Here is a 23,383-nt window from a genome sequence, read left to right as displayed (position 1 = left end):
GTGTAATTATTCAATCAATTCAGATTTAGATTGATTTATCACGTGTACATGTTAGCACACAGTGAAATGTGTCGTTTGTATTAATAACCACCACCACCTCAGCACATGCTGGGGGCAGCCTGCAAATGATGCCACACATTCTGGCACCAACACAGCATGCCCACAATGCCTGGCAGAACAACACTGCAGACAACAAGCAAGAAAATAACAGCAAACAAGCCTCATTCCTCCCTCACACACGGATGGGCCCCCAGGCTGCAGCTCCTGGCCATCAAGCTTCGACTCCTGAACTCCAGGTTCGAACCCTGAGCCCACTGACCAACTGATCCTCGTGCCTCCTGTCCCACCCACCTGGGGCAGCCCAGCATCCACAGATGCCCTTTGTCACCCTTGAGGGCAGAGCGGTAACGTGCCCACATCACTGTCCCTAAACCCTACCCTGTCCCCATAAACCATCCCTACGAACTTGAAAAACAACCAGTCCGAGCCACAATCTCGACGGATACCGCAGCCTAGCGTCATCCTGACCTGTTGCTCCAGACGCTGCTTTGCTAGTTCTTTAGCAGTTTTTTAGTTTTTCTGTAGGTGAATCCGGCTATTAAACGTTATCACTGGAAAGCTGGAAACACCACTGATGCTGCCCTCACCTGCACCTCCTCCATTTCACCCCATCTTCCTGATGGCTTAATAGGAATGGAGTCCCCCCCCCTTCAATTCCCTACTCTGCCCCCTTACCTCTTCTCTTCATCTGCCTGTCAACATCCTGACCTTTCCCCAATCGCCCACTGTCGTGTCCTATCAAGACTCTTCCTTCCTCAGCCCTTTCCCCTTTCACCTCCCAGCTTACTTCACTGCCCCCTCCACTCACCCACCTTTGCCCTCACCTATCACCTGCCAGTTTGTCCTCCTCCCCCCACCTTTTTCACCTGGCTTCTTCCCCCTTCCTTTCTAGTCCTGATGAAGGGTCTCGGCCTGAAACGTCCATTGTTTACCCCTCTCCATAGTTGTTGCCTGGCCTGCTGACTTCCTCCAGCATTTTGTGTGTGCTTCACTGAACTGCTGTTACCTTTTTGTCTGTGCTAGTTTCTTTTTGTGTGTAAGACGACCACAACTTCTCTGTTCTTCTCTTCCTTCGTTTATTTTCTGTTCTCGGGGTTGCTGGGTGGTGCAGGCTCACTGGGTCAGAAGGTCCTGTTCTGTGTTGTATACACAATAAACAACTCGAAGCAGCAGGATTTGTACCTGATTGGGCCCACCATTGAGAACATCTACCATAAATGCTGCCTGGGCAGGGCGAAAAGCATTATCAGGGATGCATCTCACCCTAACCATGGACTTTTTGCTCTCCTCCCATCCGGTAGGTGCTACAGGAGCCTCCGCTCCCGCACCAGCAGGCACAGGAAGAGTTTCCCTGAGACTGTGACCCTGCTGAACCTCACATCACAGCGCTAAGCAGTATTGCATCCGTATTGTACTGTCTCAGTACTTGTATATTTGTGTACTGTAGCACTTTTTTTATTCGCAGTTATTTTGTAAATAACACTATTCTTTGCATTTCTGGTCAGATGATAAACGCATTTCATTGGCTTTGTATCTGTACTCGGCACAATGACAATAAAGTTGAATCTAATCTAATCTAAAAGAAGGTTCTGTTCTGTGTTGTATACACAATAAACAGCTCGAGGCAGCAGGAATTGTACCTCACTGAGTCAGAAGGGCCTGCCCTGTGTTGTATACACAATAAAACAGCTCGAGGCAGCAGGATTTGTACCTCACTGAGTCAGAAGGGCCTGCTCTGTGTTGTATACACAATAAAACAGCTCGAGGCAGCAGGAATTGTACCTCACTGAGTCAGAAGGGCCTGCTCTGTGTTGTATACACAATAAAACAGCTCGAGGCAGCAGGATTTGTACCTCACTGAGTCAGAAGGGCCTGCTCTGTGTTGTATACACAATAAAACAGCTCGAGGCAGCAGGAATTGTACCTCACTGGGTCAGAAGGGCCTGCTCTGTGTTGTATACACAATAAAACAGCTCGAGGCAGCAGGAATTGTACCTCACTGGGTCAGAAGGGCCTGCCCTGTGTTGTATACACAATAAAACAGCTCGAGGCAGCAGGATTTGTACCTCATTCTTGACATCCTCATTCTCTGGATCGTAAAAAGAACAAGATGTAGATGAGGCCTAATTTGGAGAATTGTACACAGTTCTGATCACCTACCTACAGGAAAGGTGTAAATAAAATTGAAAGAGTACAGGGAAATTAACAGGATTTTGCCAGGATTCAAAAGGAGTTTTAGGGAAAGCTTGAATAAGTTAGGACTTTATTCCATGGAGTGTCAGAGAATGAGGGGAGGTGTACAAAATTCTGAGGGGTATAGATAGGGTAAATGCAAGCAGGTTTTGTCCACTGGGGTTGGGTGGGACTACAACCGGAGGTCATGGGTTAAGGGTGAAAGGTGAAATGTTTAAGGGGAACATGAAGGGGATCTTCTTCACTCGGAGTGTGGTGAGAGTGTGGAACGAGCTGACAGCGCAAGTGGAAGATGCTGGTTCAGTTGAAAGACTGAGAGAAAATCTGGAAAGGTACATGGATGAAAGGGGTACGCAGGGCTACGGTCTGGGTGCAGATCAATGGGAGAAGGCTGAATTAACAGTTCGGGACAAACTAGATGGGCTGAAGGGCCTGCTTCTGTGCTGCGGTGCTCCATGACGCTGTCAGCTCCGGCTCTTCCTCCACAGATACTGCCTGACGCGCTGAGAACTTCCACAACCGTCACTCCTCCCACAGCACCCAGTGCGGCGCACTTCCGCCTCGAACCCTCACCTCTCCTTCAAACTGCTCACCCACACCCACCGCCTCCCAGGCGACAAGCCAGCGTTAAAATGCGCCACGGCAGGTAGTGCTGCTGCCGCCCTGCCCAAGCAAGCTGGGTGCGATTACGCGCGCCGGTGCCGTCCGCGAGGAGTTATTTGTTTCCAGGTAGAGTGCGGAACAGGCCGCACCGCCCGGCAACAAAATGATTTAACCCTAACCTAGTCACGGGACAATTCACAGTGACCGATTAACCGAGTAACCGGTGCATCTCCGGACTGTGGGAGGAAACTGGAGCATCCCGAGGAATCCCGTGCGCACACACGGGGAGAACGTACATACTTCTTCGCAGAGGACGCTGGAGAAGTACTCCGAGCAGTGATCGTGCTGCGCTGACCGCTACACTACTACTGGACTCTGTCTCCCAGCTCCTGGGTGCTGTTGTTTTCCCCGCCACACCCCGGGGGCGGCACCGTAGCATAGCCAGTGATCGATGATTGCGGTTTGATTCCCGCCGCCGTGTGCATGTTCTCCCTGTGACCTCGCGGGTTTTTCTCCAGGTAATCTGGTTTCTTCCCAAAGGTGTGTGGACTCAGATTAGTAAATTGTGGTCATGCTCTGTTGGCGCCAGAACCACGGCAATACCTGCCAGCGGCTCCAGGCACATTGTAAATGATTCTTTCCACTGTTTGCTCGATGCACATCAGACAGATAAACCTATTATCATGTCCCAAGTTAATTACCCGCAGGGGGCATGGTGTGTCCAGGGAGGTGCGGCATCTCTGGTGAAGGGGCTTGTCGTGTCCATCTGGCCCGTCGAGCCTGCTCCCTCATTCAATAAGATCATGGCTGATCTGGCCATGGACTCATCTCCACCTACCTGCCTTTTCCCCATAACCCTTCATTCCCCTACTATGCAAAGATCTATCCAACCTTGTCTTAAATCTATTTACTGAGGTAGCCTCCACTGCTTCAATGGGCAGATTCACCACTCCCTGGGAAAAGCAGTTCCTCCTCATCTCCATCCTAAATTTACTCCCCCAAATCTTGAGGCTATGTCCCCTAGTTCTAGTCTCACCTACCAGTGGAAACAACTGTCCTGCCTCTATCTTATCGACCCCTTTCATAATTTTATGTTTCGGTAAGATCTCCTCTCATTCCTCTGAATTCCAGTGAGTACAGTCCCAGGCAACTCAATCTCTCCTCATAGTCTAACCCCCTCATCTCTGGACTCAACCGAGCTAACCTCCTCTGCACCGCCTCCAAAGCCAATATATCCCTTCTCAAGTAAGGAGACCAGAACTGCACACAGTCCTCCAGGTGCAGCCTCACCAGTACCCTGTACAAATGCAGTGTAACCTCTCCACTCTTAAATTCAATCCCTCTAGCAATGAAGGCCAACATTTCATCTGCCTTCTTGATAGCCTGCTGCACCTGCAAACCAACCTTTCGTGATTCATGCACAAGCACTCCCAAGTCCCTCTGCACAGCAGCAAGCCGCAATCTTTTACCATTTGAATAATGATCTGCTCTTTCATTTTTCCTTCCAAAGTCGATGGCCTCGCATTTACCAACGTTGTACTCGATCTGCCAGCCTTGCTCACTCACTTAACCTATCTATATCTCTCTGCAGACTCTCCGTGTCTGCTGCACGATTTGACTTTCCACTCGATTTAGTGTCATCAGCAAACTTCGATACACTACACTTGATACCCTCTACCAGATCGTTAATGTATATCGTGAACAGTTGTGAGTCCAGTACCGACCCCTGTGGCACACAGCTCACCACTGATTGCCAACCAGAGAAACACCCATGTATCCCAACTCTCTGCTTTTTATTCGTTAACCAATCCTCTATCCATGCTAATACATCACCCCAACTCTATGCATCTTTAAGTTCACCAAAGCTCACTCACCTCTGGTCCACACTGAACACTCAGCTCACCTGTGGCTCCAAGTAACCGTTAGCATGAGACAGCGGCCACACCGCGGTACACCGCTTTGACAGGTGAGGGTAGCTGGTGGGCCTCACACCCTGATGAGATAGGGACTTGCCTGTTCCAGCGGGTGAAGTAATTTCCAGCAGACTGGACAGATAAGATCCAACGGCCATGAAGGCAGCACCGCAACGCTCTGTGGACAGCAAAGGGCACGACGAGGCACAGAAGACATCACGGTCATCCACTGTAACCAGGGAAGACCCCAGTTTGTGATGACTACTCGTAGCACTGGACCCGGACTTGGTTGCTGGTCGAAAGAGTGGTACTGCCCCAGTGAAACAGCTTTCCCACGTTAAAAACTCTCCCGGGCAGGTCTGGCATTGTTGGATACGACAGACAACCAACAAAATTACCTGTAGTGTCGCCACGAGACCGTATTGTAAGGGGTTAACCTTTGTGCTTGTCGGATGTTTCACCACCGTGGCCTTGAACGTAACAGAACTGGCTGCAGAAGCTTTGATTACTACTGCGGGGAGTCACTACGAGAAGGTAATACCGCGGGAACAGCCATGGGACGACGGAGACCGGGAGCAGGACTCGTCGAGAGAGTGGTGACAAGTTCGGGTTCGGTGTTGTGTACTGATCCACTTACTGCAGTATTTCAGGGTAGAGCAGTCGTAGGGAGGGGGCTCAGGGATAGTGTTCAAAGCCTCACCAACTGGCCGGTCGTAAATGGCGTCGCTGCAGTGAGAGGGGCCCACGTACACCTACATAGTGCTTGTCCTGTCTTGTCCTAATAACAGTCTTGTAGTTCAAAGCAGATAATTGGAGTTTATGTCTTTGTCTCAACGAGATGAATCGAGAACCTACTACTTTAAAAGAAGTGATGAAAGAGAAGAGGAACTGACACGAGGAAGTACACGGGAGGGCAGCAGAGGAATAAGGTGGGTCGAGAATGACTGGGAGCCAGCACAGCTCTGAAGGAGCGAATGGCCTGAAGCAGCAGGCTTACCACAATCTGATGGAGGCCCCAGGAGATCTCTGGCTCGCTCAGCCCCCCCACGGCCGCCTTCGCCTTCAGGTAGCTTCCCAGCGGCGTGACCGGCTCCGTCACCACATACAGGCATTTCTCCGTCTGTGGAATCAAGGCGGAGACGGTTAGTGACACACCGGCGGTGAAGCGCAGCCGATCAGTCGGGCCTCTGGCCATCACCTATTCTGGGTTGTTGTGTTGCACAATGAATCGGAGTTGATTAGAGAGCTTAAGGTAAAAGAGCCTTTACGGGCAGGAGATCGCAATATGATCCAACTTCACTGTGAAATTTGAGAAGGAGAAGCTAATGTCAGATGTATCAGTATTACAGTGGAGTAAAGGGAATTTCAGAGGCATGAGAGAGCAGTTGGCCAGAATTGGAGAAGAACGCTGGCAGGGATGACAGCACAGCAGCAGTGGCAGGAATCTTTGGAAGGCAAAGGATATATATATATATCCCAGAGTGTGTATGATGAGAGGCATTGATCGTGTGGATAGTCAGAAGCTTTTCCCCAGGGCTGAAATGGCTATCACGAGAGGGCATAGTTTTAAGAGAGTGGTGAGTGCGTGGAATGGGCTGCCGGTGACAATGGTGGAGGCAGATACGATAGGGTCTTTTAAGAAACTCCTGAACAGGTACATGGAGCTCAGAAAAACTGAGAGCTATGGGTAACCCTAGGTTCGTCCATCGTTGTCGTCGATGAAGACCTCGACACCATTATGATGATGATGGTGTCGAGACTAGCGCGTGATTTGGATTTAAGTGAGGGAGAGTTGCGCAGCGTCAGCCTCACTCTCTCTTCCCAATTCCCATCTGGATCCCAGGTAATTTCTAAGGTGAGGACATGTTCGGCACAGCTTCGATAGGTTTTGATGAGGTCACCCCTCATTCTTCCGAATTCCAGTGCGAGGCTACACTCGGAGATTTGTGAGCAGTTTCCGCACTCTGATCTTGGAAAGGATGTGCTGAAACTGGTACAGGTTCAAAAGGGGTTCACAAAAATGATTCCAGGATTAAACAGAGTGTTTGATGGCTCTGAGCCTGTACTCACTGAAATTCGGAAGAGTGGTGAATCTGTGGATTTCATTGCCGCAGGCAGCTGTGGAGGCCAAGTCATTGAGTATACTTAAGACAGAGGTTAATACGTTCTTGATTGTTCAGGTCATGAAGGACACAGGGAGAAGGCAGGAGATTGGGGTGAGAGAAAAGATGGATCGGCCATGATGAACTGGTGGAGCAGACTCGATGGGCCAAATGGCCTGATTCTGCTCCTATATCTTATGGTGTTAAGGGCTCATGGTAATGCTGAGGTTCTGTAAGGCATTGGTCAGGCTGTACTTGGAGTACTGAGCACAGTTTTAGGCTCCTCATCTAAGAATGTACTGGCATCGGAGAGGGCCCAGAGGAGGTTCATAAGAATGATTCCAAGAATGTAAGGGTTAACAGATGAGGAGTATTTGATAGCTCTGGGCCTGTACCCACTGGAGTTTATTGGAATGAGGGGGATCTCAATGAAACTTATCAAATATCAAAAGGCCTAGACACAGTGGACGTGAAGAGGATGCTTCCAGTACTGGAAGTGCAGGACCAGAGGGCACAGCCTCAGAATAGAGGGATGTCCCTTTGGAATAGAGATGAGGAGGAATTTCTTTAGCCAGACGATGGTGAATCTGTGGAATTCATTGCCACAGACGGCTGTGGAGGCTAAGTCATTGAGTGTATTTAAAGGGGAGGTCAACATACTCTTGATCATTCGGGGTGTCAAGGATGATGGGGAAAGGACAGGAGAATGGGGTCGAGAGGGATAATAAATCAGCCATGATGGAATGGCCTAATTCTGCTCCTATGCCTCCTGAGCTTATGGGTTTTTAAGCAGCGGTGTGGGCTACAACAGCACCAAGGGCGGAGGAGACTGATGGACCACCCCTCAGTGGACTTTGGCCGTCCCGTGGTTAAGACTGACAACACCTCAGCCCCCACCGATACAGACGTCCCGCAGCCCACCTACCGTACCTCCAACCCGTCGACGAAGGACAGGATGTTCGGGTGGCGCAGGGTTTTCAGCCGTTTGAACGCCGCTTTCGCCACCTGCGTCCGCTCATCAGAGTTGGGCTTGACGTCGTACACAAAGACGGACACGGGGTCATTGGTAACCTGTGGAGAGAGGGGAAGGAACGCACAGTCAGCCCAGGCTCTGCTTCAACACAGCGCGAGGGCAGTGACCAGCAACAGCCGGCAGATGTTGAGTTGGTGGAGCGAGGCCGTGCGGCAAGGGCTTGTAACTGGCTCATGGAAGGCAGACTCAGCCTTAGGTATTCTGGGAGGACCCCACCTTCTCAATTAGAGCACTACAGCACAGAAACAGGCCCTTCAGCCCATCTATTATTCTGCTTAGACCCACTGACTTGCACTTTGACTACAGCCCTGCATACCCCCCTGCCCCGCCGACCCTTATCCAAGTACCTATCCAAACTTCTCTTAAATGGTCAAATTGAGCTTGCATGCCCCACCTGAGCTGGCAGGTCTTGTTCCACACTCTGAGTGAAGAGGTTTCTCCTCAGGGTCGCCTTAAACATTTCACCTTTCACCCTTAACCTCTAGTTCTAGTCTCACCCAACTTCAGTGGAAAAAGCCTGCTTGCATTTACCCTATCTATGCCCCTAATAATTTTGTACACCTCTGTCAAATCTCCTCTCATTCTGCTAAACTCCAGGGAATAAAGTACTAACCTGTTCAACCATTCTCGATAACTCATTCTGTAAATATTCTCTGTACTCTTTCAACCTTATTTACTTCGTTCCTGTAGGTGTGTGACCAAAACTGCTAGTCCACCCTGATCAAAATCACACAAAATAGCAAGGGAAAAGGGACAACCAGAAACCAGAAACACGTAACAAGAAATACAGAGTTCAGTCCACAAACTGTGTCAATTAAACCTTCCTTAAGACCAAAGACTCCAGCACCATCAAGAGAGAAGGTGAGAGAGTCCGGTCAAATGCAGACACCTTCCTCTGGAAGGACAGAGAGAGTGAGGGACCCAATCAAACACAGGCAGACGGCACTGAACAGCCACTCTCATCCTCATGGATTTCAACCTTGCTTGACGCTCTCATTGCTGAAAAATTGAGTCAATCGTGTGCTCGCGCCTCACCTCTAGACTTGGCGTCCAGGCTACACCTTCTGCTCAAAATCTCACCGAACGCCCTCAGAGACAGCAAAGAGCCAGATCGCTCAACTGGCCCGAAAACACACTTCCGAAAAGTAAACCCCCAGGTTCCAATAGTAGCAGAATCGTACTGGTGCCATCTTCTTCCCTTTGTGCTGGGGGTGGCCAGAAAGTGTTGCCGTACATTCCACCGGTGGAGCATGCTGTGCCCCGCGGTGTCGCCGGCAGAGCGCGCTGCGTCTCATTGTGACCATCAAGGAGGTGGTACACTCAAAAATTTGGGAACAGCTTCTTCCCCTGACACCAAACAGTCCCTCGCTATTCCTCTTTTGCACTCTTTATGGCAGCTTACAGTAATTTGTTATGCCTGCACTGTACTGCTGCCACAAACAAAATTCACAACAGCGTAGTGATTAGCGCAACGCTATCACAGCTCGGGGCGTCACAGTTCCGAGTTCCATTCCAACAGTGGCTGTAAGGGGTTTGCACGTTCCTCCACGTGAGCGCATGGGTTTGCTCTGGGATCTCCGGTTTCCTCCCACAGTCCGAAGGCGTACGGGTTAGTAGGTTACTTGGTCAGTGTAAGTCGTCCTGTGAAAGGCTGGGCACTGCGGCTCGTTTGGCCGGGACAGCCTATTCACACACAAGTTCTAACAGAGGGATCAGAAGTGGAGAGAGTGAGCGATTTCAAGCTCCTGGGTGTCAGTACCTCTGAGGACCTAACACATCGATGCAGCGACAAAGAAGGCACGACAGACAGCGGCTATATTTCATCCGGAATTTGAGGAGACTTGGTGTGTCACCAAGGACACAAGTTTCTACAGAGGTATCGTAAAGACCACTCTGACTGGTTGCATCACTGTCAGGTATGAGGGGGGAGGTACTCAGCTCCATCGTGGGCATTAGCCTTCGTAGTATTCAGGACGTCTTCAAGGAGCGATGCCTCAGAAAGGCAGCATCCATCATTACGGACCCCCATCACCCAGGTCATGCCCTCATCAGGGAGGAGGTGCAGAGCCTGAAGACACACACTCGACGATTCAGGAACAGCTTCTTCCCTTCTGCCATTAGATTTCTGAATGGACATTGAACCCATGAACACTACCTCACCACTTTATTATTTCTATTTTTGCACAAATTTTATATATACTTACCGTAATCCACTTTTTCCCTCTCTGTTATTATGTACTGCATAGTACTGCTGCTGGAAATACAATAAATTTCACGACATTTGCCGGTGATACTAAACCTGATTCTGAGCTGTACAGATAAATAAATGTCAGTGACGATAAACCCGATTCTGATTTTGAAACAACTTCCTCAAGACTGGGCATCGCCTCATTGCTGCGTGTATGAGTATTAGTGTATGACATCTCCCAGCTCTCAGCGTCTGAAAAGAGAGCTCTGTCTGGTTAATTTTAGCACTGGAGTCGATGATGTCATGTTTACTTGCATTCTTCAGCCTGCCATGCCCTTGACTACTCACGTCACCTGTCTGTCTCCTGCCAAAGCCTTGCCGCACTGCTGTCTCACTTCCAAGGGAAGGGGGGGACTGAGTGTGTCTGCTCTCCGGGACCCCAGGGGATGATAAAAGCATGAGGTGAAGATGGAGGGGGAGGGTGGTGAGGGGGGTGATGAGGGGAGAGGTGTGTGGTGGCTCCCCAGGACAGTGGGGAAGGGGGTTGTTAGGAGGATGGGTGAGGGGGGATTGGAGGGGAGGAGGAGCGGATGTCTGATGTTGAGGGGTATGTTGGAGATGGGGTGAGGGAGATGAGGAAAGTGAGGAGGAGGGAGTTTGGTCTGGCAGCTCCTTGGGACGGTGTGAGAGGACGGTGGGGACGGGGTGGACTTGGGCTGACAGTTCCCCGGGGCAACGGAAGGGGGTAGTGAGGCATGTGTAGGTAGAGGAGGACGAAGAGGGACGGGGGGGGGAGTGTGTGGTGACAGCACAGGATTGTGGGGGAGTGCTAGGCGAATGGGTGAGGGGGTGTATGGGAGGTGGGCAAGGACAATTGCAGGCGGGAGGGGGAGGGGGAGTCTGATGTTGAGGGAGGGTGTTGGAGACAGCGTGAGGTGGGTAAAGGGTCTGGCAGCTCCTTGGGACAGTGGGGGAGGGTGAGCAGGGACGGGAGGGGGCTGCAAGAGGTAGTTGAGGGGGATTAGGTAAGTCTGATGGCTCTTCAGAACAGTGGGAGGGGGTGGTGAGGTGTGTGTGGGGTGGACGTTGAGGAGGGATGGGAGGGGAGTACGGCATGGCCCTGGGACATTGGGAGGGGGAAGAGAGACTGGGGGAGGGAGGAGGGTTTGTGGATTATGTAACAGCTCTCCAGGACAGTGGGAGGGGGTAATGAGGGGTGTGGAGGGAGACATTGAGGAGGGACGGGAGGGGAGTATGGGATAGTTTCCCAGGACAGTGGGAGGAGGTGGTGAGGGGTGTGGGGGGAGACGTTGAAGAGGGACAGGAGGGGAATGTGGGATAGTTTCCCAGGACAGTGGGAGGGGGTGATGAGGGGTGTGGGGGGAGACGTTGAGGAGGGATGGGAGGGGAGTATGGGGTAGTTTCCCAGGACAGTGGGAGGAGCTGGTGAGGGGTGTGGGGGTAGACGTTGAGGAGGGACAGGAGGGGAATGTGGGATAGTTTCCCAGGACAGTGGGAGGAGGTGGTGAGGGGTGTGGGGGGAGACGTTGAGGAAGGACGGGAGGGGAATGTGGGATAGTTTCCCAGGACAGTGGAAGGGGGTGATGAGGGGTGTGGGGGGAGACGTTGAGGAGGGACGGAAGGGGATAGTTTCCCAGGACAGTGAGAGGAGGTAGGGAGGTGGAGGGTGACGAGGGAGGAGGATGTGCTGGAGATGGGGTGGGGGGATAACAGGGTTGGTCTCCCTGGGACAGTGGGAGGGTAGTGAGGGGACAGAGATATGAGGAGGGAGAGAAGGGAGGATATATTGCTGTTGGGATGAGAGGGATAATGGGGTTGGTCTGACAGCGCCTGGGACAGTGGGAGGGTGGTGAGGGGTGTGTATATATGGGAGAGATGAGGAGGGAGAGGGAGGAGGTTGCATTGCTGTTGGAGTGAGGGGGATAACGGGATCAGTCTCCCTGGGACATTGGGAGGGTGATGAGGAGGGGGAGGGAGGGGAGATGAGGAGGGGGAGGGAGGAGGCTGCATTGCCGTTGGGGTGAGGGGGATAATGGGGTCTATCTGACGGCTCCCTGGAACAGTGGGAGGGAGATGGGGGGGGGTGTTGGGGAGATGAGGAGGGACCGGGGGGGGGGGGAGAAAGAATCCGATTCAGAATCAGAATCAGGTTTATTATCACCGGCATGTGACATGAAATTTGTTAACTTGGCAGCAGCAGTTCAATGCAGTACATAATCTAGCAGAGGGGGAGAGAGAGAGAGAGAAAAATAAAACATAATAAATAAATCAATTACATATATTAATAGATGATTAAAAAATGTGCAAAAACACAGATACTGCATATTTTTTAAAAAGTAAGGTAGTGTCCAAAGCTTCAGTGTTCATTTAGGAATCGGATGGCAGAGGGGAAGAAGCTGTTCCTGAATCGCTGAGTGTGTGCTTTCAGGCCTCTGTACCTCCTCCCTGATGGTAACAGTGAGAAAAGGGCATGTCCTTAATAATGGACTCTGCCTTTCTGAGACACCGCTCTCTGAAGATGTCCTGGGTACTTTGTAGGGTAGTACCCAAGATGGAGCTGACAAGATTTACAACCTTCTGCAGCTTTTTCGGTCCTGTGCAGTAGCCCCTCCATACCAGACAGTGATGCAGCCTGTCAGAATGCTCTGCACGGTACATCTATAGAAGTTTTTGAGTGTGTTTGTTGACATGAGAAATCGCTTCAAACTCCCAATAAAGTATTGCCGCTGTCTTGCCTTCTTTATAACTACATCGATATGTTGGGACAAGGTTAGATCCTCAGAGATCTTGACACCCAGGAACTTGAAACTGCTCACTCTCTCCACTTCTGATCCCTCGATAAGGATTGGTATGTGTTCCTTTGTCTTACCCTTCCTGAAGTCCACAATTAGCTCTTTCGTCTTACTGACGTTGAGTGCCAGGTTGTTGCTGTGACACCACTCCACTAGTTGGCATATCTCACTCCTGCACACCCTCTCGTCACCACCTGAGGTTCTACCAACAATGGTTGTATCATCAGCAAATTTATAGATGGTATTTGAGCTATGCCTAGCCACACAGTCATGTGTATATAGAGAGTAGAGCAGTGGGCTAAGCACACACCCCTGAGGTGCACCAGTGTTGATTGTCAGCAAGGAGGATATGTTATCACCAATCTGCACAGATTGTGGTCTTCCGGTTAGGAAGTCGAGGATCCAATTATAGAGGGAGGTACAGAGGCCCAGGTTCTGCAACTTCTCAATCAGGATTGTGGGAATGATGGTATTAAATGCTGAGCTACAGTCAATGAACAGCATTCTGACGTAGGTGTTTGTGTTGTCCAGGTGGTCTAAAGCCGTGTGAAGAGCCATTGAGATTGTATCTGCTGTTGACCTATTGTGGCAATAGGCAAATTGAAATGGGTCCAGGTCCTTGCTGAGGCAGGAGTTCAGTCTAGTCATGACCAACCTCTCAAAGCATTTCATCACTGTTGATGTAAGTACTACTGGGCGATAGTCATTAAACAGCCCACATTATTCTTCTTAGGCACTGGTATAATGGTTGCCTTTTTGAAGCAAGTGGGAACTCCCACCCGTAGCAGTGAGAGGTTGAAAATGTCCTTGAATACTCCCGCTAGTTGGTTGGCACAGGTTTTCAGAGCCTTACCATTGGGACCTTCCTCCTTGTGAGGATTCACCCTCTTTAAAGACAGTCTAACATCGGCCTCTGAGACAGAGATCACAGGGTCATCAGGTGCAGCTGGTTTCTTCACAGCTGTAGTTGTGTTCTCCCTTTCAAAGCGTGCATCGAAGGTGTTGAGTTCATCTGGTAGGGAAGCATCGCTGCCATTCATGCTATTGGGTTTTGCTTTGTACAAAGTAATGTCTTGCAGACCCTGCCAGAGTTGCCATGCATCTGATATCGCCTCCAACCTCATTCAAAATTGTCCCTTCACCCTTGAAATTGCCCTCCGCAAATCATACCTTGTTTTCTGGTACAGGCCTGGGTTGCCAGACTTGAATGCCACAGATCTAGCCTTCAGTAGATGATGTACCTCCTGGTTCATCCACGGCTTTTGGTTAGGGTGAGGGGGAGAACGGGGTCGGTCTCCCCGGGACAGTGGGAGTGTGGTGAGGGAGGGGAGGTGAGGAGGGACCAGAGGGGATGAGGAGGGACGGGAGGAGGACGAATCGCCGATGGGGTGAGGGGGATAACGGGATCGTTCTCTCCGGGACAGTGTGAGGGTGGTGAGGGGTGTGTATGTGGGGTGGGGGGGGGAGGTGAGGAAGGACCAGAGGGGATGAGGAGGGACGGGAGAAGGACGAATCGCCGATGGGGTGAGGGGGATAACAGGGTCGGTCTCCCCGGGACAGTGGGAGGGGAGGTGAGGAGGGACCAGAGGGGATGAGGAGGGACGGGAGGAGGATGAATCGCCGATGGGGTGAGGGGGATAACAGGGTCGGTCTCCCCGGGACAGTGGGAGGGGAGGTGAGGAGGGACCAGAGGGGATGAGGAGGGACGGGAGGAGGACAAATCGCTGTTGGGGTGAGGGGGGATAACGGGGTCGGTCTTCCCGGGACAGTGGGAGGGGAGGTGAGGAGGGACCAGAGGGGATGAGGAGGGACTGGAGGAGGACGAATCGCCGACGGGGTGAGGGGGATAACGGGATCGTTCTCCCCGGGACAGTGTGAGGGTGGTGAGGGGTGTGTATGTGGGGTGGGGGGGGGAGGTGAGGAAGGACCAGAGGGGATGAGGAGGGACGGGAGGAGGACAAATCGCTGTTGGGGTGAGGGGGGATAACGGGGTCGGTCTCCCCGGGACAGTGGGAGGGGAGGTGAGGAGGGACCAGAGGGGATGAGGAGGGACGGGAGGAGGACGAATCGCCGATGGGGTGAGGGGGATAACGGGGTCGGTCTCCCCGGGACAGTGGGAGGGGAGGTGAGGGGTGTGTATGTGGGGTGGGGAGGGGAGGTGAGGAGGGACCAGAGGGGATGAGGAGGGACGGGAGGAGGACGAATCGCCGATGGGGTGAGGGGGGATAACAGGGTCGGTCTCCCCGGGACAGTGGGAGGGGAGGTGAGAAGGGACCAGAGGTGATGAGGAGGGACGGGAGGAGGACGAATCGCCGATGGGGTGAGGGGGATAACGGGGTCGGTCTCCCCGGGACAGTGTGAGGGTGGTGAGGGGTGTGTATGTGGGGTGGGGGAGGGGAGGTGAGGAGGGACCAGAGGGGATGAGGAGGGACGGGAGGAGGACAAATCGCTGTTGGGGTGAGGGGGGATAACGGGGTCGGTCTTCCCGGGACAGTGGGAGGGTGGTGAGGGAGGGGAGGTGAGGAGGGACCAGAGGGGATGAGGAGGGACGGGAGGAGGACGAATCGCCGATGGGGTGAGGGGGATAACGGGATCGGTCTCCCCGGGACTCACTCCCCACCCCAGGCCACGTCAGCCGGGCCGGATCCCGGATCGGAGCCCGAGGCCGCCCGCCTCCCCACAATGACCCGCCGACTCTCACCTTCCTCCGGCCCGTCTGCAGCTGCCACAAGCCCAGCGAGGCCTCGGTGCTGCCGCCCGTCTCGAAGGGAAAATCCTTGACAGGATCCCGAGAGAAGAAGCCCCACATCGCGGCCGGCCATAGCAGTGACGTCACGTCCTGGATACCGCGCTGTCACGTGAGGGACAGCGCTGAACCAAGGATAGGGCACTTTCCAGGCTGCCATCTTGGACAGGAATTCCATCCTGGGTCAAGGGGCATCCGCCTCCTGTTCCTTGTTACCACCGACTGAGTGAACTTTTCCGACACTTTTTTTCAACAAATAGACCTTGCAAAATACTTTACCGGCACTGGATTTGTATAGAGTATTGGCAGTATTGTAATTCAGTAATCAAGGGAGAATTTAAGGCATCAGATACAAAATGCTGGAGAATCATAATCATAGTCATAGTCATACTTTATTGATCCAGGGGGAAATTGGTTTTCGTTACAGTTGCACCATAAATAATTAAATAGTAATAAAACCATAAATAGTTAAATAGTAACATGTAAATTATGCCAGGAAATAAGTCCAGGACCAGCCTATTGGCTCAGGGTGTCTGACCTTCCAAGGGAGGAGTTGTAAAGTTTGATGGCCACAGGCAGGAATGACTTCCTATGACGCTCTGTGTTGCATCTCGGTGGAATGAGTCTCTGGCTGAATGTACTCCTGTGCCCAACCAGTACATTATGTAGTGGATGGGAGACACTGTCCAAGATGGCATGCAACTTGGACAGCATCCTCTTTTCAGACACCACCGTCAGAGAGTCCAGTTCCATCCCCACAGCATCACTGGCCTTACGAATGAGTTTGTTGATTCTGTTAGTGTCTGCTACCCTCAGCCTGCTGCCCCAGCACACAACAGCAAACATGATCGCACTGGCCACCACAGACTCGTAGAACATCCTCAGCATTGTCCGGCAGATGTTAAAGGACCTCAGTCTCCTCAGGAAATAGAGACGGCTCTGACTCTTCCTGTAGACAGCCTCAGTGTTCTTTGACCAGTCCAGTTTATTGTCAATTCGTATCCCCAGGTATTTGTAATCCTCCACCATGTCCACACTGACCCAATATATCTCACCTGGAAGGACTGGTTAGGGCCCTTCATGGAGAAGGCTAATGGGCAGGTGTAGCACTTTGGCCGCCCACAGAGATAAGTGCCAGGAGGGAGATTAGTGAGCTGGTCATTTCTATAGATGTTGCCTGACCTGCTGAGTTACTCCAGCATTTTGTGTGTTTATTTATGATATATTATATAATATAACAAATAAAAAGAGAATGAGCAGTGAGATTGTGTTCATGGGTTCAATATTCATTTCGGAATCAGATGGCAGAGGGGAAGAAGCTGTTCCTGAATCATAAAGTGTGTACCTTCAGGCTCCTGTACCTCCTTCCCGATGGTAGCAATGAGAAGAGGTTAGCCAGAATGCTATCCAAGGTACATCCGCGGAAATTTGCGAATATCTTAGTGACATACCAAATCTCCTCAAACTCCTAATGAAATATAGCTGCTGTTGTGCTTTCTTTGTTACTGCATCGATGTGGATGGTCAGAGATATTGACATCTGGGATTTTGAAACTGCTGACCCTTTCCACTTCTGATCCCTCGACGAAGACTGGTGTGTGTTCCTTTGAATTCCCCTTCCTGAAGTCCACAATCAATTCCTTAGTCTTGCTGATGTGTGCAAGGTTATTTCTGCGACACTACTCAAACAGTTGATCTATCTCATTCCTGTACGCCTCCTTGCCACCATCTGAGATTCTGCCAACAACAGTTGTAGCATCGGCAAATTTAAAGATGGTGTCTGAGCTGTGCCCAGCCACACAGTCGTGGGTGTAGAAAGAGTAGAGCAGTGGGCTAAGCACACATCCTTGAGGTGTGCCAGTGTTGATTGTCAGCAAGCTGGAGATGTTATTTCCAGTCTGCACTGACTGGTCACCCGATGAGGGAGTTGAGGACCCAGTTGCAGAGGGAGTACGGAGGACCCCCAAAAAGTTCAAAATTGAAAGAACATTTATTATCAAAGTACGTATATGTTATACAACCTTGGGATTCATCTCCTTACAGACAGCCAGCAAACAAAGAAACCCAAAGTAACCCATTAAGAAAGGAGACCTTCCAACAGCCAACGTGCAAACAATAACCACAAGCCAGTAGTGTTCTGCACTGAAGTCCACAAAGAGAGTCCGAGAGCCACAGCTCAACGCGGAGCCGAGTAAATGCCATACAGCAGCGAGCTGTCCAGCCCATCCCTCGCCTCGGGCCCCGACGCGCAGACCGTTTCAATCTGGCCCGGAGCCTAAACCCACGTCCAAGCATCGGGTTCAGTGTTTCTGATGCACAATGGGGCCTGGACCCCTTTGCCTCGATGCTGGCCTTTCCGATTCAGCCCGGTGTCTAAATCGACGTCCAAACATCGGGTTCAGTCCACCTCGATACGCTCCGGGGCCCGGACCCGCTGTCTCAATTCGGCCCGAGTCCGACCTTTCCGATTCGACCCGATGCTTAAATCGACATCCAAGCAGCGGACTGAAAAGGCTGATTGTCGGGACCAGACTCGAGGGCAGTGTTCCCTCTCATTTGTAATGACCAGAGTGTGAAAACAATCTTATGCTGTGCAATTTTTTGCCCAGTGACAACAATGTGTGTGCGCACTGAATGTGCACGTTCCTGACCCCATGATCCATTTTAATTCCACTTCCCATTCCCATTCCGATATGTCCATCCACGGTCTCCTCCACTGTGGTGATGAGGCTGTACTCAGGGTAGAGGAACAACACCTTCTATTCCATTTGAGTGGCCTCCGAACTGACGGCGTGAACATCGATTCCTCAAACTTCCAGTAATGGAGGGGAAGATGGCGGCCCGACGCAGCGCGCGTGGCCGCTCCGAAATGATATCATATTTGTTAAGTAGGTACCGTGCACAATCCTGATTTGATGGAGACGGACGTGAGAAGCACGGAGGAACATCTGGAGAAACTTCTGAAATGCCTGATTCGCTGCCGCTGCTACTGTGCGATCAAGAATCTCCAGAGGGGAAGGCCCCAAATCCTCGGCTTTGCTCGTTGCCTGTCGCCGGGGCCGGGGTCGAAGTGCTCGGCAGAGACGGTGTTCGGTGTCGGAGGGCTGGCCGGAGGCTCGAAGTTCTCGGACGGACTCAAGAATCAGCTGTGGTCGGGGTGCTTCCAGGGTGCTGCATCGGCCAAGTTTGAGGTTCATGGCAGGGAGAGAGTTTCTCTTCCTTCTACCACCTGCGTGAGATGATGGGACTTTCGAGAGACTTCGAGACTTTCTTTTACCGTGCCCATGGTCTGCTCTTTATCAAATTACGGTATTGCTTTGCACTGTTGTAACTATATGTTATAACTATGTGGTTTTTGTCAGTTTTTTTAGTCTTGGTTTGTCTCGTGTTTGTGTGATATCATTCTGGAGGAACATTGTATCATTCCTTAATGCACGCATTTCTAAATGACAATAAAAGAGGACTGCGTGTCCTCATAATCTAATCTAATGCTCCCCCTCACCACCTCCCATTCCATTTTCCCTCTCTCACCTCATCTCCTTGCCAGCCCATTGTCTCCCTCTGGTACTCTCCACACCTCCCCCCTTTTCTTTCTTCCTTGGATTGCCGACCCTTTCACCGATCAACTTCCCAGCTCTTTACTTCATCCTTCCAGCTATCACCTGTCACCTTGTGTTCCTCTCTCCCCCTCTCCCCCGCACCTTTTAAATCTACTCATCAACCCTTTCTCTCCAGTCGTGCCGAAGGGTTTTGGCCCAAAACGTTGACTGGACTCTTTCCCTAGACGCTGTCTGGCCCGCTGAGTTCCTCCAGCACTTTGTGTGTGCCGCTCAGCTTCCACTGTTTCATTAACCCATTCCGCTTTAAATAAACTGCTGGTTCTTCTGCGCCTCACGCCCTTTGCTTCTTTGGAATTCGACATCGCCAGTCAATAATTGCTTCAATAAAAACAGTGTGAATAAGCCGGTTCTAAAATCTGCAGACAAACCATCGCCAACTCTGCTTTGCCAAGGCCATCGGCACCAGAAACCGGAAACGGAAGTGTGATTATATACTTAACGCGCCAATGAGGTAGAGGGTGACTGCCTTTTGTGTGTTGTTTAAATTCCTTTGTACGCTAGTGGGAGATGTGTGTGCGCGCGTACACACGCTGGTCGAGCGTCTGGCCGCTTCTGCTTGCTGCTCCACGATGTTTGCTCCACCCTGCGCCGAACTGAGCCCGAGGCTGTGGGCCTGTTCCGGCTGCTCCGGGCTTCGTGCTCATGGGCTCCTCCATTCTAAATGCTTACTTCTTTCGCACGGGTTCTTTTGTGTTCCTTGTCTTGCGGCCGCCTGCAAGGAGACGAATATCAAGGTTGTATAATGTACACATACTTTTTTATGGTAAATGTACTTTGAACTTTGAACTTTTGAACAGGAACGGGCACTTCAGTCACAATGTCCTGCCGAACTGATTAAATTAGTAATCAAATGATTAACTAAACTAATCTCTTCTGAATGAATAAACTCTTCTCAGGCTTCCAGCCGGGTACAGATACTGCTCATAACCGACCATACGATGACAAACTCCGCCATCTCCGTGCCAACGGTGGAGTTTGTCATCGAAACGTCGGTTATAAATCGATAGCTGTAAAAGCCTGAGAAGAGTTTATTCTTCATTTATGCTGGGAAAGCACTGATAGGAAGAAGGGTCTCGTCCCGAAACGTTGACTGTTTATTCCTCTCCGCAGATGCTGCCCGACCTACTGAATTCCTCCAGCTTTTTGTGTGTCCCCCAGTGTATCTGCCTCTACCACTGTCCATGAACACAACCTCAATATTCCTCTTTTCTACAAATACCGGATTTATTTCATGATTGTGACTTACAGTATAATTTATGTATTGCACTGTGAGGCCTGCGTCGGTCAGGGTCGACTATAGATATTGCACCCTCGCTGTCTAGATACCCAAGCCAGGGCAGTACAATATGCAGAGCAGGCTGTGGCTCCCCCTCTCCACGCAGCTGATGAATCCAAAGGAACGGCAGAGACCGATACAGTTTGGCACCAGCGGTGTCGCAGGAGTTGCCAGTCAATGCAATGTCTTAAGGAGTCCAGCTCCAAATTTTTCCCTCAGGGTTTACTCCCGAAGCGTTCCCCGTGAGAGGGTGTAGCCGCAGGGCAGCGGAGGTTTGAGATCCGGGTTTTCCTTCTCCCAGATGAGCTGCCAACCGCAGCTGACGAGCATCGTCTGCCCGGAGCAACTGGTGTTACCTTTGCCCCTTCTCCCGCCAATAGGAACGGTTCCGCCGGGCTCAGTAACTAAGCCTTGCGTGAAGGCTGGGAGCTGGACTTGGTTGTCAGGGGCTGTTTGAGACGCAGGTAACTGGGGGCATTTACTAGGTCGTGGGAGCTGGTCCCCACTAACCCCTCCCCCCTCCCACCCCGGGCTGTAAACAACCTTCACGGATCGAATTACTGCGGCAGAGCGACAAATTTCATGATACATGCCAGTGATAATAAACCGGACACTGCCTCTGACGTCACCTCCTCACAAAACTCCAATAACTCTGTCAAACAAGATTTCTTCTTCATAAAAGCACATTGACTTCTCTCCTTTGATTTATGAGTTTTTAAATTTCCTGCTATTGTCTCCTTCCTAATGGACCCAGTGTCTCTCCAATGACAGATGGCGGGTTAACGATGCTATAATCTCCTGCTTGCAACCGCGCTCTGTGTCGATGTCCTCAGTGGTGGGGAGCGCTTTACCCCTGACGGACTGGGCCAAATCCACTACGTTTTGTTGGATCTTCTGTTCAAGGCCACTGGTGTTTCCATACCAGGCCCTCTGGTATTAGACATTTCAATCCTGGGAAAAGATTCTCTCTGTTCACTCTATCTATGCCTCTATCAGATCTCCCCTCAGTCTCTGACGTTCCAAAGGAAACAACACATGTTTGTCCAGCCTCTCGTTCAGTTCATAGTTCAAAGTAAATTTTATTATCTGGGTACCCATATACAACCCTGAGGCACGTTTTCCTGCAGGCATACTCAATAAATCTATAGAATAGTAACTGTAACAGGATCAATGAAAGATCAACCAGAGTGCAGAAGACATCAAACTGTGCAAATGCAAATATAGATATATAACAATAAATAACGAGAACAGGAGATAACGAGATCAAGAGTCCTTAATGTGAGATCATTGGTTGTGGGAGCATCTCAATGGATGGCAAGTGAGTGTAGTTATCCCCTTTTGTTCAAGAGCCTGATGCTTGAGGGGTTAGTGACTGTTCTGGAACCTGGGTGGTGCAAGTTCTGAGGCTCCTGTACCTTCTACCTGATGGCAGCAGCGAGAAGAGAGCATGGCCTGGGTGGTGAGGATCTCTGATGATGGATGCTGATTTTCCTTTTTCAATATTTTTATTGAGATTATATAAATTGCATGACTACAAATACAAAATTCATAAGGATACAAGTAAATAATATGAATTACATTACATTTAAATCACAGTAATATGATCACAGTATCCCATATTCCAAACCAATCATGTAGAAAAAAGATTGACACAGAGACAGTTACCAACACTAGGTAGCGGCTAATGGCCGGACCTACCTAGCGAAGGCATGGACACACAGACAGTTCCAACTCAATGATAGACAGTTCCTTATCTTGACACAGCAAGGCTTCTGTCTCACTCTGGTGGTTGAACTTGTCAAGGTTGCAGGCAAGGCTTCAGAAGGAAGGGGAAGAGAAGGGGACAATCCAGCCTCAGGGTAACGACAAAGACAGCCTGGCTTACTCCACAGAGACAAGGACAGGATACTATACTGACAAGACAAACCAGCACCCACACTCGAACCCAGGGCCACTTATATTCCCAGCCCCAAGACGAGCATCAGGTGCTCATTGAACAATGAGGGAGGGTTAGTTAGCAATCTTGTCGTGCAAGGCCCCTTGGGTAAGAGTGACCATAATATGGTGGAATTCTTCATTAAGATGGAGAGTGATGTAGTTAATTCAGAAACAAAGGTTCTGAACTTAAAGAAGGGTAACTTTGAAGGTATGAGACGTGAATTAGCTAAGATAGATTGGCATTTGATACTTAAAGGGTTGACAGTGGATATGCAATGGCAAGCATTTAAAGATCGCATGGTTGAACTACAACAATTGTTCATCCCAGTTTGGCAAAAGAATAAACCAGGGAAGGTGGTGCACCCATGGTTGACAAGGGAAATTAGGGATAGTATCAATTCCAAAGAAGAAACATACAAATTAGCCAGAAAAAGCGACACACCTGAAGACTGGGAGAAATTCAGAGTCCAGCAGAGAAGGACAAAGGGCTTAATTAGGAAAGGGAAAAAAGATTACGAGAGAAGGCTGGCAGGGAACATAAAAACTGACTGTAAAAGCTTTTATAGATATGTGAAAAGAAAAAGATTAGTTAAGAGAAATGTAGGTCCCTTACAGTCAGAAACAGGTGAATTGATCATGGGGAACAAGGACATAGCAGACCAATTGAATAACTACTTTGGTTCTGTCTTCACTAAGGAGGACATAAATAATCTTCTGGAAATAGTAGGGGATCGAGGGTCTAGCGAGATGGAGGAACTGAGGGAAATACATGTTAGTAGGGAAGTGGTGTTAGGTAAATTGAAGGGATTGAAGGCAGATAAATCCCCAGGGCCAGATGGTCTGCATCCCAGAGTGCTTAAGGAAGTAGCCCAAGAAATAGTGAATGCACTAGTGATAAT

General features: G+C 50.5%; 1 protein-coding gene across 2 annotated transcripts in view; it reads right to left on the bottom strand.

Moving 5' to 3' along the window:
• The window catches only part of scyl1 (SCY1-like, kinase-like 1), a 65,605-nt gene extending 49,869 nt beyond the window's left edge, over positions 1–15,736 (bottom strand). For both annotated transcript variants that reach the window (XM_063036419.1, XM_063036420.1), the window contains exons 1-3: positions 15,607–15,736; positions 7,802–7,942; positions 5,767–5,889 (exon numbers count right to left, since the gene is read on the bottom strand). In XM_063036419.1, coding sequence (XP_062892489.1) covers positions 5,767–5,889; positions 7,802–7,942; positions 15,607–15,714 — 372 coding nt within the window. In that variant the 5' untranslated portion in view covers positions 15,715–15,736. The remainder of the gene's footprint in view (positions 1–5,766; positions 5,890–7,801; positions 7,943–15,606) is intronic.
• Positions 15,737–23,383: the final 7,647 nt, after the last annotated feature.

This window comes from Mobula hypostoma, chromosome 30 (assembly GCF_963921235.1).
Source record: "Mobula hypostoma chromosome 30, sMobHyp1.1, whole genome shotgun sequence".
Lineage (NCBI taxonomy): Eukaryota > Metazoa > Chordata > Chondrichthyes > Myliobatiformes > Myliobatidae > Mobula > Mobula hypostoma.
The sequence above is the reverse complement of the archived record's forward strand: the minus strand, read 5'-3'. Positions and strand labels throughout refer to the sequence as shown.